The sequence below is a fragment of the Natrix helvetica genome, assembly GCF_964273705.1.
Source record: "Natrix helvetica genome assembly, chromosome: 1".
Classification (NCBI taxonomy): Eukaryota; Metazoa; Chordata; class Lepidosauria; order Squamata; family Natricidae; genus Natrix; species Natrix helvetica.
This window is the reverse complement of record NC_138548.1, coordinates 101689385-101708014: the sequence shown is the minus strand read 5'-3', so window position 1 is coordinate 101708014 and position 18630 is coordinate 101689385. Positions and strand designations below refer to the sequence as shown.

Genomic DNA, 18630 nt, shown 5'->3' with positions numbered 1-18630 from the left:
AGAAAAATAATTGTTCATAAACACAGAATCTGCTTATCTGTATAGGTTCACAGAGATACTATCAGAAGGTTATTTATTTTGCATGAATGAGTTTTGAGTTTATATACACGCTGTGCCATTATTATTGTCAGCATAGCTGTTTTTTATCTGTAAAATAAATTTTTTTATTTTTACTTGCATTTTACGAAATCATTTATGAGTTAAAGCAGTTTAGGAGTTTAATAAAATTGTTGATGTGAAAATAATCAATGATTAATATTGGCACTTTTTCCCCCTCCCCAAATATATGTTAAATTATTTATTTATCAAATCTCTATGCTCCCATCTCATTGATACAATGATTCTGAGTGGCTAAAAATAAAAGTGTAAGTAAGTAAATCTAGTAAGTAGGTAAATCTATCACTTCACATTTTAGGAACTGTATTTCTCCACAGCAGTTAAGATTTAGGGACATAAAAATTTTGTTAGCAGAAGGCAACACTACAAAGAATTAATTTAATTAGACTTAATGTACGATCTTGCTCCTTAAATAAAATTAATTTTATTATGCCTGTTACTGACTTTTATTTTATACATGTAAAATGTTGAAGCTAGTCCAAGTGACAGCTTGAGTAAGGAATTAAATGGCTGAAGGTTTATGGGGTGAGTCCTTCTTCCACTTTCTTCCTGATGATAAATGCTTATCTTTGAAAAGTAATGTAATCTGAAAAACATGTGCATTCACTTTTAGAACCAAGCAAACCATATAGTGGCTTAGTGTGAATTAACAACTCAGCTCTGTACTTCTTCACAGTAAAATATGGTATGTATATGTTATTTATAGTTCATCTGTAATGCTGATTGATTTATAGTCCTCATCACGCCTTGTGGTCTGCCTAGCAACCTTGAGTGGCCCACTGGCATTTTTTGAGAACTTAACAAACCTACCGGCACCAGTCATTGTCACAATTGCCTAGGTTTTTATAACCATCTTGGCCCTGAAAGACATGCTGCTTAGGACCTACTATACAGTGGGTACCGTTCCGGTACGGTGCTCCGGAGGGTCCACCCACCCGCCTGTCATCCTTACCTGTCTTTAAACTCTTCGGGGCTTCCGCGCACGGCACATACAGTGCCTGTGCAATGCTCCGCTGAGCAGCTGGAGCATCGCGGAGACATCGCTGGAAGGTAGGACGCATGCACGTACTGCGCACATTCATGTGGAGGACGCCGGGCCCCATTGCAACTGTACCGGTTGCAACGGGATCTGGAACCCACCACTGCTACAATATATACAGACATTACTGATACTGCCAGTTCCTGTAATGCCTCCATGATGCTAGCTGCTGAAAAGCTGGTCAGCACACTAGCTGTTTCTTTGAAGCTTGCCATTAACTTTCAAGTATCAGTGTGGCTCTATTCTCTTTATGACTTCTGCAGTTCTAGCCTATGTTGTACAGTATACAGGTGCTGGCAAATACAGAGACCAACCTGAGAAGAAACTGAAGACAATACAGTACACACAAGACTTTCATCTGTAGGAAATGATGTAAAGAAGGCTTTCCTGTACAGGCTTTCAGATTATTTTGCAAACGCACCATTTTGAATTTAAAACACTTGATGTTAAGTTCAAAAGAGTTGTTTGGAGAGAGAAATGGTTGTTTTATATTTGGAAGTAGGTTACTTCGAATTGAACTATTTTGAGTTTAAAATGCATCCACAAGAACAAAATGTTTTATATTTAAAACAACTATTTTAAACTAGAAGTAATATAAAATTCAAGGTCAGAATGTTTTGCACATCATTATTTCCCTACTTTTTAGTTCTAAAATAAGAGGGTGTGTGTGGGGGTCTTTATCTGTGTGTAAATATATAAATATAAAACACACATATCAGAGCTGGTATTCAGCAGGTTCTGACCAGTTCTGGAGAACTGGTAGCAGAAATTCTGAAGAGTTCGGAGAACCGGTAAAAACATCTCTGCCTCCTGAATCCCAGTTGATTGGGAAGCAATGGGGATTTTGCAGTAATCTTCCCCTGGAATGGGGAGGAAATGGAGATTTTACAGTATCCTTCCCCTGCCACACCCACCAAGCCACACTACACCTACCAAGCCACGCCTACAGAACCGGTAGTACATTTTTTTTTAATCCCACCACTGACACATACATACATAATTTTATCTTCATTGTTTTCTCTGGATACATAGACAGGAACTGGGAAATAGGAACTAGAAATATGGGTTTCACCTAGAGATGGAAGAAAAAAGAGGGCAGGATTTGACCTGTCCTCTGTAAGATTGTACCAAACCTGTTTCTTAAGTTCTTTAGCAAGATCGTGGTTGGAAAGACTTTGATAAGGTTCAAGTTATTCTTTAATCTTTCAGTATTGATTATACAATGAATCTGAATAATTTGAGTTTCCTTCCCCCACCTCCAAAGATGATGCAGACTGCAACTTCAAACATAATTGTTAAAAAGCTGAACTTAATTCAATAAAGACCGTGCTGACTAGTTTTCAGATATATTATTTGTTATATTTATATTTCTTCTTTTCATTAGTTTATAAAAACATAGTTGTTATGTGAAGTGTACATGATTAACCATCTTACAAGCAGAACTTTGGAAAAGTATGCAACTTCATGTAATTGTAAGTCATTCCTATTTCTGAAAACAAGATGGTGAAAAATAGCCAAAAATGGCAATTTCTGAAACCTTTAGTGCTTTTAAAGAATTTCATTTTCTTGTACATACATCCATTTCATTTTCTGTGAAGACTGGTGTGCGTTAAGTTCATTCTTTCCATCGCCTCTAGAACAGTTGGACAGCAATTCTTATCCACAATGCTTAGGAAAATAGAAGTAGTAGTTCTTTCCATCTGGAGAGTTTTTGGCTAGAGAAATTCATATAGCTAGGTGCAGTCACGTGGACTTAGGTTTATACTACTTTAAAAGAACCTGATTGCTCTGGTTTTGTATTTGGACTTCAGTGCGTTAAGCAAGGCATTCTGTTTAATAGAATATAGGGCCACGTTTTAGATGAATAAAGTTTTAAATTAGATACAGTCTTTGTATCTTCTTAGAAGTAAGTCCTTAAGTGGGTTTTGGGGAGTATATATAAATTTCCAGTTTATTAAGTGGAGTGACTGTTGTGTACCAATTTCAATTGATAGCACTATGCATAAAGTAGTATTTGTAATGTACTTTTTTAAAATGTGGTTTAGAGACTTGTGTCTCAGTAAAAATTTAAAAATACAATAAAAATAGTAATTCTAATATTTGTTAACAGACACTACCTGAAATTCAGCAAATAAAATTTTAACCAATCAACATTTTTTAGTAATGTTGCAAATAGAGCCAAATGCACTCCATATGTGAGCACTACTTGAAATTGATGGAAACCCTAAGCTCACCTGTACTACTAGTTTCATTCTGCTTGTAATTCAGGCATTGTTCCCCTTACTATAATTTTGTGGTAGTTAAATTCCTTAAAAGTTACTGCTTAAGTGTTGCATCAAAAGATACACTTTTATATAAGTGATTATATAACTGTTGCTATATCAGGCTCTGAAATACACCTGATGTGGAAGAAAGATATATCACGGCTGTTTAAGTTATTTTATCCTCTCAAGCATCTGAGCTATTATTAGTATGCCTTTTTAAAGAAATCATTTTTAACCAGCTTGTATTTTGCCCTTTAACATTCCAGCATAGAGACAGTGTACATCTGTTTTAGAGTGAAGCTTAAAATCAATTATATGAAACTGCTACACTTCTTTAAACTATTTCCCATGTGAATAATGATGCTGGACAAAGTTAGATAATTTATAAAACAGTTACATATGTGTACCTTATAAACTTGAGGGGTCATCTTAATTTTTTTTTAAATTAAAGATTATTAAACTTTAAAAATTAAATTTAGTTGGCTTTTCTGAGTTTATTGGATAAGATTTAAAGCAAAGGTAGGAAACGAAGTCAGAGTGCTTAGCATTTGAAATGTAGCACCTATAGCAATGCAATAGAAATATACAGAAGGAAGATAGAATGACAAAAAGAAAATTTTAAAATACTGATGATGGCTACTTGCAATTCTTGGTTTAAACAGTAATTCTAGAAGAAACGTAGCAGCCAATCTCTTTTAAAAAAGATAACGAAGAAAAAGGAAACACACTCAACCATTTTTTTTTGTTTCTTTAACTCAAGGCTATTTAAAAAACTCTATTGAATCAATCTTCCAAGCAATCAAGCATTAAATACATGGCGTCCCTCCCTTGAGTGCATTTGTGGGGCATTTATTGCACCAGACTATTTAAGGCCTAGTTCCCATAATCTTTCCTGTTTCCTCCTTCTAAGTGGTCATGGAACAGTTGAAAACAGAGCTGCTTGAATATATGAAAAGTATGATAAGACTTCTTTCCTTGTAGTGTTGTAGTATTCTGAATACTGGGTGCCCCTGGTGTAGAGGAAATATAAATGGGCACCTGTTATGCCATCTGCAACATCTTTGTGAAAATACATTATCAGAATACAGAATGCCAGAGTTGGAAGGGACTTTAGAGGTCTTCTAGTCCAACCCTCTGCTCAAGCAGGAGATCGTATACCATTCTGAACAAATAGTTCTCCAATGTCATCTTAAAAACCTCCACTTTTGAAGGCAAGCTGTTCCATTGATTAATTGTTCTTAAGTTGGTAAATTTCTCCTTAGTTCTAGGTTGGATCTTTCTTTGATAAGTTTCCATCCACTGCTCTTATTTATTATTTATTTCTTAGCGCTTATAGACCGCCCCCTCTCCCGAAAGGGACTCGGGGCGGTGTACAGTCCATATCAGAAATACATCAACTATAAAATTTAGACAATTAAAATTATTAAGTAGATAGATAAATAAATAAGAGGAGGATAAAAAGATTTACAGAACTGTACTGCTAAGTAAATAATTTAAAATTTGAAAATTTAAAACCCCAACAAATATCCTATAAAATTAAATTTAAAAGAACAATCCCCCTAAAAAACCAGTAAGAAATATGTTTGCCAGGAGGTAGACGTTATAATTATGCCAGGCCAGCCAGTCGGAACAGGTGTGTCTTCAATTTCTGTCGGAAGGAGCGGAAGTCGGTGGTGGTTCTAATGTCGGGGGGGAGGTCATTCCAGAGGGTTGGGCCCATCACAGAGAAGGCCCTACTCCTTGGTGTCGCCCGTTGGCATTGCCTAGTGGACGGCACCAGGAGAAGCCCCTCCCTGTGAGAGCGAATTGGCCGCAGGGATGTGTGATCTTGTCTTGCTCCCAGGTGCTTTGGTGAATAGATTGTCCTTCTCTTCTTTGTGACACAATGGCAGGTTACTCATGGGGTCTCCTCTTTCTGAGCCTATCTGCCCGATCCAGGTAGGGTCCAGGTTCCTTTCCTGAATCGAGTGGGAACTTGGAAGAGTTCCCCTTCCCATGACTGCCCCTATCTTATGGAACACTTTTATCCAGCAACTAACAATCTTTTTAGCCTTTAAGAAGACAATTAAAACCTGTTTCTTTGCCTAGGCAATAGGTAAAGGGTGGACTCTGGAGAGTTTTGCTGCATTTTGGAGGTTGATTGAGGTGCTAGGTTCTTAAGTTCTCTATGTTTATATAGGTTTCTTAATTTTATTGCTGTGAGCCTCCCGTCTCAAATTGTCTGAAGATGGGCAGCCATCCAATTTTAAAAAAATAAATAATAAATGTAGTGTGATCCATGGGACGTCTATGGAAGAAGGAACTTTCCCACCACTATGAAAGAAAGTGAGCATAGGTTACATTTCATGGAGTTGACGTTCTGTAATAAAGAACAATTTTACTCCAATTAAGAAAGTTTGGCAAACTGATCAGTGGTGAAAGATATGATAACTTTACTCTAATTCATTGTGATTGTTTAGGAAGAATTTCTCATTGTTCCTTTATCTTGTAGAATGCGGTACTTAGTAATTGAGCAACATTACTGAAATAGAATATTAGCAATGGTGAATGTATTTAATGTGTTCCTGATGTGCAAAGTAGTAAGTAATAAAGAATTTTTCAAAAATGTTCTCCAGGAGGAAAAAACATAATTTCATTAAAAAAGAATTGCAGTTATATTCATTTGCTAGAGTTTTGTTTCCTTTTTAACAATTTTTAATATATGAATAGCATCTCTTGATATAATCTACAAAAAATATTTTAAGAAATATATTTATATCACTGACCACTAAGTCCATGACTCTGTGCTGGAACACGGTAGATTAGAACAAAACATTTTGGTTCTGGTTCCTTATATACATACAAATATTTAAGACGTTTCATTTGAATTATCTTTTGCAATTGAATTATGCATTATTATGATTTGTCTGTGACAAATAGATTGTATCTTCCCTGCATATTAAAACTGTTTAATCTATCCAAAACTGACCATGAATAAAACACTGTACTGAATAACAACTCATAGGGTTTTTAAACAAACAAAAAAATATTACAAATGTAGCCATTACAAAATTTGTGCATTGAATGTTGGAATAAGAATGGCCTTTGTTCTGATATCTTTAAGAAAATTCATAAATTATACAAGGTGTCCATTGGGAATCAAGTGTGCTTTGCCCTTATTTGAACAATATTTTAAAAAGTTGCTAAATTGTAACCTACCTGAATTAATTTCATAGTGGAAGTGATAAACAGGGGAAAAGGGATTTACAGTTGCTATTAAGAAAGTCTGTAAAGTTTGGTATCTTTTTTTCTTTTTTTATTAAATTTTTAAATAAATTTTACAATTATCACCCCCCTTACCCTTCCCTCTTCCCTCCCTCCCTCCCCCCCGACCTCCCAGAGCAAAATACAGGGTATAAACATTTAACAACCATATGCTAACATAAGCTAACTAATTTTAACATGTTACTATTCTTATGCTTTAACTCCCCCTTTATTAAACTAACTTTGAATAAATTGTAGTGTTCTTTATGCCTTCATTCATAAGCTAACTGAAATTTTTTAGTCCGGTATTTATTTTGAATATAGTCAATCCATCTTGTCCAATCCAGCTTGTACTTCTCATCCGAATGATCTTTCAAATATGCTGAAATTTTGGCCATCTCTACTAAGTTTGCTACTTTTAACGTCCATTCTTGGATAGTAGGCAATTCTTCCTTCTTCCAGTATTGCGCCACCAACAATCTTGCTGCCATCGTTAGGTTCAAGATCAGGTTAGTCTCTATGACAGTACAGTCTGAAACTATACCTAACAAAAACAACTGGGGTGTAAACCTTATCCTCTTTTTCAACATATTTTGAATAACCCACCATATTTTTATCCAAAATGCTTTAACTTTTTTACAAGTCCACCAAATATGGTAGTACGTGGCATTAACACAATCACATCTCCAACATTTAGATTGTAAATTCGGATACATACAGGCTAGCCTTTTTGGATCTAAATGCCATCTGTACAACATCTTATAGAAATTCTCTCTCAGGTTCTGAGCCTGTGTAAATTTTACATTTTTTACCCAAATCTCTTCCCATGTTTCCATCATTATTGGCCCATTTTATCATACAATCTTTAACTAATTCTGTTTCTGAGTCTATTTCTATCAATACATTGTACAACCTTTTTATATGCATTGGACCCTGATCCCTAATTTGTTTTATTAAGTTTTATCAAGAGATAAGGGAGGATATAGTTGAGGCACTTAAAAGGATTATTTGGCTACGTGGCATCTCTTGATGAGAAGGTGGAAGAAATTAATGAGGCTAATGCAAAGTTGGATAACAAACTTGTGGAGGCACAAATTAAAATTGATAAGTCAGAGGCGGAGCTTACAATGATGCAATATAGAACAATGGAATTTGTCCTGAGGATAAGGGGGTTGAAGGAACATACTCAAGAAGACTTAAGAGAGATTTTTGCTGACGCTCTTGTCCAATTAACGGGGGAGCCAAAGGCCGAATGCCTCTGGCAAATTGACAAAATTTATCGTGTTAATTCATGGATTGCCAGACAAAGACAACTGCCAAGAGATATCGTAATCTATTTTGTCACCAGGAAAATTAGGAATGAAATATTGCAAGCAACCTACAAAAACAAACTGCAAGTGACAGGTCAAGACGTGATAGTACTGAAGGAAATCCCCCCGAAAATGTTGAGATCTAGAAAGGATTATGCATTTCTAGTGGACGAACTTAGAAAGCGCCAGATTCAATACAGATGGGAGACCCCAGCCGGTTTGGTGGTGAACTACATGGGAGAAAGACATCGCCTCAACTCTGTTTGGAAGGCAAAAGATTTCTATAGTATGGTACTAAAGGCAGGACGCCCTCCATCTCCAGGTCCCAAAGAAAGAAAAGAGACAGAGGACCCCAGGCAGCAAGATAACCAGGAACAAATTAGGGTTGTGAGTTTACTGCAGGAAACAGAAGAAATTATGGAACAGAGACAAACCCGTGCGGCTACTAAACATAAAGAACAATAATTAATGTCCCAACAAGCCCAGATGGCAATTCAAGATAATATAAACATGAGCACAGAAGCAGTGGGAGGAGATAGACCGAAGGTGAAGTCCCAGCAAGATTTCCAGGCAGCTCTTAAAAAGCTTCAGTGTGCCAAAGATGACAACTAAATTTCTAACATGGAAAGTTTGATATCTTTATATTTCTTAGGAATAGGTATTTTTGGAGGACTGGAAGTTAGTGTAGCATTTTGTATATAGGCAAGCAGTTTGAAATTGGTGTTCATGAGTAGAAAGCAGAAAGTTAGCCCACCCCTTCCCTCACTATGCTTGCTTTTTATTTTACAGTGTTAAACATAAGTAATTGCTGACTCATTTGCATTTCAAGTAATTTTATTTTAATAATAATAAAGCCCATAGTTTGCATTTGCATATTTCATGGACCACTAGGAATACAAGGTAATGATTTACAGATCAGTATATTTACAAACGTCTACTGTATGACACAAGATAAGACACTCGCTGTCTCCTGCACCTCAAAAATAATAAGCCCTCCCCAAAAATAAGGCCAAGCGCTTATTTCAGGGGTCAAAAGAAAATAAGACCCTCTTCTTATTTTCAGGGAAACATGGTACATGTGTTAGAATAACATAACATTGCTATAAGCATATCCATTTATATAACTTCTGTAGTGGTAGCAGTTTTATTTAAAATTCTCTCAACAATGGTACTTTTTTCCCCTCAATAACAACACTCTGAGTTCTACGAAGTATTCTTGTACATGTAGTATGTTGTAAAGGTTTGGAATTTTGTCCTGATTTACACTAATGATTTTTATCTGTCTCTTTCTAGATGTTACATCTTGGGACAAGTTGACAGTATCTCTCAGATGAACCTCTGCTTAAAAGTATGCCATTTGTACATGCTATTCAATCTTCTTGAAACATGGGTGAAAAAGACAATGATAAGTACAACCAAGCTAACCAAATATTTGAAAGCTTTGTTCAAGCCTCAACATGCAAAGGTTCGATTCAGGCTTTTAATATTCTCATTCGGCATCTTGAATTAGATCCTTTGGACAACAGGAACTTTTATGCCAAACTTAAATCAAAAGTGACCAGCTGGAAGGCCAAAGCTTTGTGGAATAAGCTAGATAAAAGGGCAAGCCATAAGGAATATAAACATGGAAAAGCTTGTACGAACACAAAGGTAAGGTGAATTTTGTACTTTATTTTGAATCTGATCATGCTTGAATAAATCAGGTGACCTTCTGGCTTTATAGAAGAAATTTTGGGATACTTCTTTAGGTTTAATAATACTGCGTTTCCCTGAAAATATGACATGTCCTGAAAATAAGGCCATGCCACATTTTTTGGGTGGACAAAAATGTAAGCCCTCCCCTGAAAATAAACCCCCTGGACAACCCCGAAGGTGCCAAGCCGTGGGAACGAGGAGGTGGCAAAGGCTCGCGTTGCTTGGTGCCTTCAGGATACCACTAGGTCAATGAGTGGCGCTGTGCCCAGCTGGAGAGGGGGGTTGCCAGAAAGCTGCTCTCTTGTGAGCGGGCTCCCGAAGAGCCGGGCACAGCCTCAGAGTTGAATGGCTGTGTTGCGCTGTTGCAGCAGCACTACACAGCAGCCATGAGGTGACCATGCTCACAAGCAGCCACCTGGCAACCCCCCCACTTTTTCTGCGGCTTCCAAAGCACAGAGGTAGGATGTGGAGTCTTCCGGCAGTTGCCGCTCTGGGAGTACGCTCTATGGTTGTACGCTTTGGGAATACGCTCTGCCAGCAGCCAGCCCACAACCATAGAGCATACTCCCAAAGCGGCAATTGCTGGAAGATTCAGCATCCTACCTCCTTGCTTTGGAAGCCACAGAAAAAGCCATGCGGCAGCGGTGGGCAACAGCGGAGATGCCCTGGTTCTGCAGGGAGAGTTAGGCAAGGGCATTGTGAGCCTGGGAGTCATGCAAGCAGGAAGCAGAAAAGCAGCTCACGTAACCCCCCTTTCCAGCCATGCAAAGCTCCATTCACTGACCTAGGGGCACTCCGAAGGCGGGAAGCCGCGGGAGCCGGAGGGCGGTGAACAGGTGCTCACGTGGCTTGGCGATACACCTAGGTCAGTGAATGGCTCTGTGCCCAGCTGGAAAGGGGGGTTGCCAGGCGGCTGCTCATGAGCATGGTCACCTCATGGCTGCTGTGTAGTGCTACTGCGACAGCGTAACATAGCCATTCGACCCTGAGGCTGTTCCCGGCTCTTCAGGAGCCCACTCGCAAGAAAGCAGCTTCCCGGCAACCCCAAAACAATAAGCCCTCCCCTGGTAATAAGCCCCAAGGCATATTTTGTGGGTCAAAAGAAAATAAGACCCTGTCTTATTTTTGAGGAAACACGACATTTCTCCACAAACTTCTCCTTATGGATAAAAGTTCAAAAGTCTATTCCTATGCTTTGCTATTCCTACATACTATATCATAAGCCAACGTACATCTGTTTTTTAGTATTTGAAAGTTGAGCATGATATATACTTGTAAATTTCTAGTTATTTTAATCTCTATTGTAAATATAACAAAAACAAATTCACGTGTTAATTTTAATATATTAAAATATATGTACTTGCTTCACCTACTCACCTTTTGAGGAAGATTATTATCATATTTAACTTGCATTCAAAATCGATGCATTCAAAGTCAAAAATGCAAAGTGTGCTGGGAATACTTAATAAGAAACCAAAGCAGCTTTTTAGTTTCCACTCTCAGCTTTCATAAGAACCTCTGAGTGAATGATCACTATGTAGGTGGAAGGGGAACATCCTTATTGAAAAACTGAATCCATTTGCATTCAATTAGGTTAAAATGCTTTGTTTCAAACGCAAGAAATCAGCAATCCAGGCAGTTCAAATGAATATAAGGTTTTATTGCAAGCTTAAGCTCTCTTACAAGAATCTGAATTACTGCAGTCAAAGCAAATTGGCACTGTTGACGAAGAGTCAACAGAATTCAAGTGAACTGGACTTATACTGCACGGTATTTTATCTCAATATCACAAGATTGAGATCTCTTGTGGACATGAAGGGATTTGAGATTTGTGACATGCTTCCCCCCCCCCCCACTCCCCTTAGCCTCATTCTGGTCATCTTCTACACTTTGAACCTGACTAATTAATACAATTAGTCCTCTATTAATGACAGTCATTGGGACCGGCAACTCTATCGATAAACAAAGGGGTTGTGAAACACAATGTTACATGATCACATCAACTCATATAGTTTCAGTTGCAGTCGTTAAGTGAATCCTGCACAGTATTTTAGCTCAATATCACAAGATTGAGATTTGGGCCCTCCTGCCAGGTTCCCATTGACTTTGCTTGTTGGGAGCAGGCAATGAAGGTCACAGATGGTGATCATGTGACCGCAGGATCCTGCAGTCCAAAATGGTGAGCCAGTGGCCAAGTGCCTGACTATGGAGATGCTGTGAACTGTCTCAGCTTTGAGAACTGACCATAAGTTTCTTCATACATCACTGTCCTACCTGTGAACTAAGTCATTAACTGTAGCACTGATGTAAATGGGATAATTTGAGTTACCTGTTGAATATATGGAATATGTGCAACTTAAGTAGTTAGTATCCTTCTGTAATTAAGGATTTTTAAAAATGTGTTTTCTGTTCCCAGGATAGAGAAGAATTGGACTATCCCAAATTTTATTATTAACAATGGCTTTTTGACATTTTTTAAAAATGTGAATATTCCACAGAAATTAAACCAAAATGACATTTTAATAGAAAACAGTATCAATTAATAAATTTCAGTTACTCCAAAATGATCCAAAATTGTTTTATCTACTATCAGAGTAACCAGACTGTATGTATGGAAATGCTTAATCTGAGGAATGTAATGAAAACACTGACTGGATTGCCAGCCAAATGTAGCTATCAAGCAAGCATTCTTTACTGATGAATCATTGTTTCCTATCAAAAAATATCTATGATATAAGTATGAGTGATAGGAAGTGCAGAAACAAGAACAAATCCCAAGAGACTACTTTGAGGCAGTACTGGTATTAAGATACTAAAACTACTAGGTTTAGCACCTTAGAAGATTAAAGTACATGCCAGTATATAAATCAGTTGTGGAACTAAAATCTTCCATACAATTAGAGAGAACAAACATACTTGAAATAAAATATGATTCCCATGTTGATCATTAATGGTCATAGAATTAAACTTTGTGGACGGGCTAGAATGTTTCGCTAAATGTTAGAAAATCATGTTGAAATTCCTGCGTAGACATAAATAGTGCAGCAGTCTTGCACCTTACTGTCTACATTATTTCTGATTGTCTGTCTGTCTACCTATCTATCTATCATCTATCTATCATCTATCTTGTAGCCTTAAAATGTATATATTGCATTATTTATAATGTGGTATATAAGTATAAAATACATAAAATAAAAATAAATATAATGGTGAAGGCATTAGGCCACAAACTGGGAGAATGTGAGTTCTAGTGTCACCTTAGGTACAAAGTCAGCTGGGTGACTGTGGGCCACTTTCTCACTTTCTCTGCATTCTAGAAAGTAGGCAATGACAAACCAGTTTTGAAAACCTTATAGCCAACACTCCAGAAGATAGGCTTAAGATACAGAAGGATCTTGACAAACTTGAACATTGGGCACTATCTAATAAAATGAAATTCAATGGTGAAAAGAGTAAGGTTCTACATTTAGGCAACAAAAACGAAATGCACAGGTACAGAATAGGTGGTACCTTGCTCAACAGTAGTAACTGTGAAAGGGATCTTGGAGTCCTACTGGACAACCATTTAAATATGAGCCAGCAGTGTGCAGCAGCTGCCAAAAAAACCAACACAGTTCTAGGCTGCATCAACACAGGGATAGAATCAAGATCACGTGAAGTGTTAATACCACTTTATAATGCCTTGGTAAGGCCACACTTGGAATACTGCATTCAGTTTTGGTCACCACGATGTAGAAAAGATGTGGAGACTCTAGAAAGAGTGCAGAGAAGAGCAACAAAGATGATTAGGGGACTGGAGACTAAAACATACGAAGAAGGGTTGCAGGAACTGAGTATGTCTAGCTTAAGAGAAAGAAGGACTAGGAGAGACATGATAGCAGTGTTCCAATATCTCAGGGGTTGCCACAAAGAAGAGGGAGTCAAACTATTTTCCAAGGCATCTGAGAGTAGAACAAGAAGCAATGGGTGGAAACTAATCAAGGAGAGAAGCAACTTAGAACTGAGGAGAAACTTCCTGACAGAACAATTAATCAGTGGAACAGCTTGCCTCCAGAAGCTGTGAATGCCCCAACACTGGAAGTCTTTAAGAAGATGTTGGATAGCCATTTGTCTGAAACGGTATAGGGTTTCCTGCCTAGGCAGGGGGTTGGACTAGAAGACCTCCAAGGTCCCTTCCAACTCTGCTATTGTATTTTTGTATTACCTCACCAAGAAAAGTGCAGGGATCTTTAAGAATCAGACATAATTGAATGGAAGAAACTACATACATACAGTAGTGAAAAAATCATAAATAAAAATATCTGAAACAAAAAACAGGGAAATCAATAGATTTATAAGAAATAAACAGTGACATTCAGTTTTAAATAAACATATTTTCAGATGTTGGCTACAACAATATTAGAATAGACAACTTTTTAATGGTTGAGGGAGAACTTTGACAGATAAATCTCTGCTTTTGTAGGAAAAAGTAAGTATTCCTATTTCTATTTTAGCCTTCAATTTATAGTATAGTCTTTATTGTCATTGTACAAAATAAATACAATGAATTTAATTAATAGGAATGCCTGTCTAAAATCAATTTTGAGGTAGGAGTAATGCAAAAAATCTGAACCACATGTTCCATATTGCATATTGATTAAATTGGAATCATTGTATATTATCTAATATTGCTTCTTTAAATTTCTGCATATTTTTACTGAACTCGATTGGTAGTCACAATTGGAAAATGGGGTTTTGGGTAGAATAATCACTTGTATTATTACTTATGCTTCTGAAACAGCTGAATTTAGTCTATTAAATACTGTGCAAATGGGCCTGCAGATCACCTGAGAGAGGACCAAACCTCCTTCAATAATTCAATAATCTTGACAGCAAAAACCATTTCGCAATGTTAGCTCTTGCATACTGTGAAGAGAGGGGGTGTATCCAACTAAACATTACTTCATTACCATTACTAGTAAGTCAATTGTGCATTATTCAGAATGGAGAGATTCATCTGGATCAGAACTCCGCATGGAAGTGAGTGATTTACTACCTGCCTTGCTATAGTTCTGATTTATCACACACACACACCCCATTTTCCTGCTTGTCAGATACCTGCTGATCTAATATCAGTAGAAGCAATAGGTGGCTTTTTCAATGGGGTAAATATGTACAGAGAAGGTTGGGCAAGCTCTTTAAAATTCGTGCAAATGGAACACCTACAGCTGTCTGATGCAGTTCTAATCACTTTTCCCAGTCAGTGCTTCAAGAGCAGACAAACTGGCAATAAGTACATTGCTTAATCTGTTTGTTTTTGCTTGATAATGTCTGGAATACAAACTCAGCAATTTTTTTAATGCACTTCCACAGTAAGATACATAAATACTTCACCATACGCTTTATGCATTTCCAGCTAGCTGAATCAAGGTACACAAACGCTGTCTGTGGCAAGTGTGCCCTTTGTTAGTTTAATATTAAACTTTATTGTTTCTTAGCCAAGGCTTGAAATGATAGATCATTTTCTCAGGAAATATGAAGCAGGTTAATATTGAAAAATATGAATTAGTGTACATTATAATGAAAGAAAAAAAAATCCATTCAAGCTAAGACTATCTTCTTGATACTCAAACAAAGTAAGGTATTCTGAGAAAAACAGCAGCAATTGTTACATGTATGATAACAATTTCACCCCATCCCCATTTTCTATCAGTTTGAATGTAGTTATATTTGGAAATTTATAAAAAAGACATTTGATATCAGTGTGTATTTTTTCATGGCTTTTTAATATCCTTTCTTTTCTAGAGTCTCCTTCCTCCTTTTGAGAAATGTAGTTCAGAGAGCAATGAAGTTATTGTTGTAGGTACATGTTTCAAGTAAATGTTTCTTGAACAGCACACACTGTTCTACTGCCCCCCCACCCCATAATTTTAATGCAAATTTAATGGCTTTTGGCATTGAGGCGCTTCTAAAGCAATCTGGCTTAGAGGAAAGGTTTAAAGTAATGAAATACCTACCATACCTTCTCCCCTATAGCCCTCTATATAGTCTGGGACTAAAATATGGGGGGGGGACGTGTTCGTGGGGGACTGTCAAAGGCAGCCTGGAATATTTTATCAGAATAAAATGTTATACCAATGACTACCATGTTATAAATGATGCTAATATCAGTTCCATATTTAACTCTACCTTTCAAATCCTGGATGCTATTTTCGTGGAGAATTTGGGATAAATCATTCCAGGAAAGCTGAAACCGCTTGCGTGAAGTACAAAAAGGAAACAAATTTTGAATGCATTAAAATTCTATAGAGCTGTAATTATGGTCAAGGTTTTGGAATGGAATTGGATAACTTGGATATTTTTTCAAAATCTAACATGAGCTACTAGCTTAATTTAGTTCCTGACAGGATTAAACAGGAATTGCAAATGGTTGATGTAAAAGGTGGAAGTGAAATTGAGGAAATAAGCAGTACATGCCATACAGTACTTTGCATTGTACTCTGAAGCACATTTGAAAGTGTGATTTCTGCATGTAGTTTCATAATAACTGTTAACATTTCTAAGAGTGAATTTATATATATATATATATGCTGGTTTTGTTGTATTCGGGTCTTTTCCTGTGTAGGATTGAGATTGTCTTTGCAACGTTTCGGCAAGATCTCACCTGCCATCTTCGGGCTTGGGCTTAAAATGGAAACGGAGCTGCCGTCTTTCTGTAAATCTTGGTGGGAGGGGATGGGGTGCTGGTTTTGTTTCAGTAAGTGGAATAATTGGTTGTGTGGTTGTATCATGATTGGTAGATTGGTGCTGATTGGTGCTGGCTGTGTGTGCATTGTTGTTTTGTATTATAACGGCTTGGGTGGTGGGTGGTGTTCGTTTATTGGCTAGGGCTGGTTTCCAGATGTTTGGTAGGCGGGAGGTATCATCACGTTTATTCATGTTGTGGGGGTGTTTCTCTATTTCGATGGCTTCCATAATTATTCTCTTGTTGAGGTGTTCTGTTTTGGAGATTAACCTGGCTCCTTCAAAATTGATTTCATGTCCTGTAGTTTTAAGATGCTGGAAAAGGGAGGAAGTTTTTTTCTTTTTTTCTTACTGCATTCTTGTGTTCTGTGATGCGTGCATTTATTCTTCTGTTTGTTTGTCCTATATATGTTGGACAGAAGAATAAATGCATGCATCACAGAACACAAGAATGCAGTAAGAAAAATGCTGTTTGAAATGAGCATCTGTATTATCTGAGGACTAGCGTACTGAAAATTTAATTTATTACCATGGATTTAAGGCAATTAAAATCATACCTTTTTTGTTATTAGAGACTATTAAATTTGGTAGGCGGAGGAGGGGGTGCCTACAAGTTGGTGTTGATTCCTGGTGACTGCCTGGAAAAACCCCTGGAGTTGTTGGTTTTTTGCCATTGCCTCCTTCCGAAGGCTGAGAGAGGGTAACTGGCCCAAGGTCAGCCACTTTTTTTTGCCTAATATGAGACTAGAACTCACTGTCTTCTGGTTTCTAGCCTTAACCACTGCACCAAACTGTCCCTCTGAGGACTGCAAGTACTTTGTAAATTAAACAAAACATTCTAATAATGTAGAGCAGAATTCAGCATCGCTTAGAAATTGTGGAAAATGTGCAAGTTGCTTTGAATAAAATGCTTAGATTCAGCTAATAAAACCATGAGCCAAGAAACTCATTTAAAGCCAAACGGCTTTCATCATCCCAATTTTTTTAAAAAAGCAACACAATTCTGGGACTCCCTCCGATTATTTATGCTTATTTAGCATTACCTGTTTTATTTCAAACCACAAGAACCGCAGACATCAAGACATCACTCTGATGATTTCTGTACTGTGCAAGCACACGCTGTCCTGAAAAACAACTGCAATTATTACCAGATGACAGTAAGCACAATGTCTCAATAAAAATAAAGTTAGTGGGGAATAAGTATGCAATTTTAGCTCAAGAATTAGCTGTGAAGACAAGTAATTATATGGCCCACTAGAGATATTAGAGAGCAGTGTGCAGTGAAAGTAGAGAGGGCAAGATAAACCAGACGATGGAGACATGGGAATCAGTTTTTAGATAGCCTGGAAATGATCTGACTTGCGCTCCTTAGTTCAAGATCCTTTGATATGACCAAATGGTCTTCGTGATAAGTATAGATGGAAGAATCCTAAGATTGTTATTTGATGGGAGGTGTATTTGGTGAATTTGCAAAATTCCAATCTGTTGTCACCTTGTAGAGAGTTACTGATTTTACTAAATCCAATTATTTGGGCAGAGTTGCTCAAAATAACTAAACACTCTTTTAACAGCATTAAGTAGAAAGATTAAGTCACTTGGACAAAAATGCTCGAAGGAAGTTAGGATTTTACCATTTATATTATTTGCATAATGGTTTGGTTTATATGTGTTCTTTTAAAAAAAAGAAATGTATAGGAAGTAGTTCTTTATCAAGCACCGGTGTTGAAAAAACCCCCACAAACAATACTTTTTTGATAACAGAACAGAACAAAATATTTGACTCCAGGAGCATCTTGTTTGAAGAGATTAATTTGGGTTTAATGCCATCAGTACTAAGAACTGCTTTTTCTGGCACTTGATTGTTGCCTCCAGAATGAACTTGGTACAGTTCCTTTTTAAGTCTATTGGTTATAGTCTTCCACTAATGTGATAGTGAGGGATATTTAGCTATAGTTTTGACAGTTTAAGAGAGTTTTGCAAAATAAATGGAATTATTTGTAGATAACTATTGATACTGACTACTTGTTTTTAAAATGGACACTAGAAGATGATGAAGTGAGGTCAGATGCTTAAATAGTAAGAGATGAGAATACCTGTGAGTAATGCCACAGTGAAGTTATAGGAAACTTAACATTATGAGCTAGATGATGTGGGTCTTAATGAGTCATTGTGGGGAAGCTGTTCCAGACTATGAGACAGGAATGATTAAAGCCCAGTAATAAACAATTCTTAAGCTCCT

The 18630-nt window shown here is 37.1% G+C and overlaps 1 protein-coding gene across 5 annotated transcripts in view; it reads left to right on the top strand.

The window, feature by feature from the left end:
• The window catches only part of MICAL2 (microtubule associated monooxygenase, calponin and LIM domain containing 2), a 148067-nt gene that overhangs the window by 21232 nt on the left and 108205 nt on the right, over nucleotides 1–18630 (top strand). For all 5 annotated transcript variants that reach the window (XM_081936846.1, XM_081936847.1, XM_081936845.1 and 2 more), the window contains exon 2: nucleotides 9267–9623. In XM_081936846.1, coding sequence (XP_081792972.1) covers nucleotides 9360–9623 — 264 coding nt within the window. In that variant the 5' untranslated portion in view covers nucleotides 9267–9359. The remainder of the gene's footprint in view (nucleotides 1–9266; nucleotides 9624–18630) is intronic.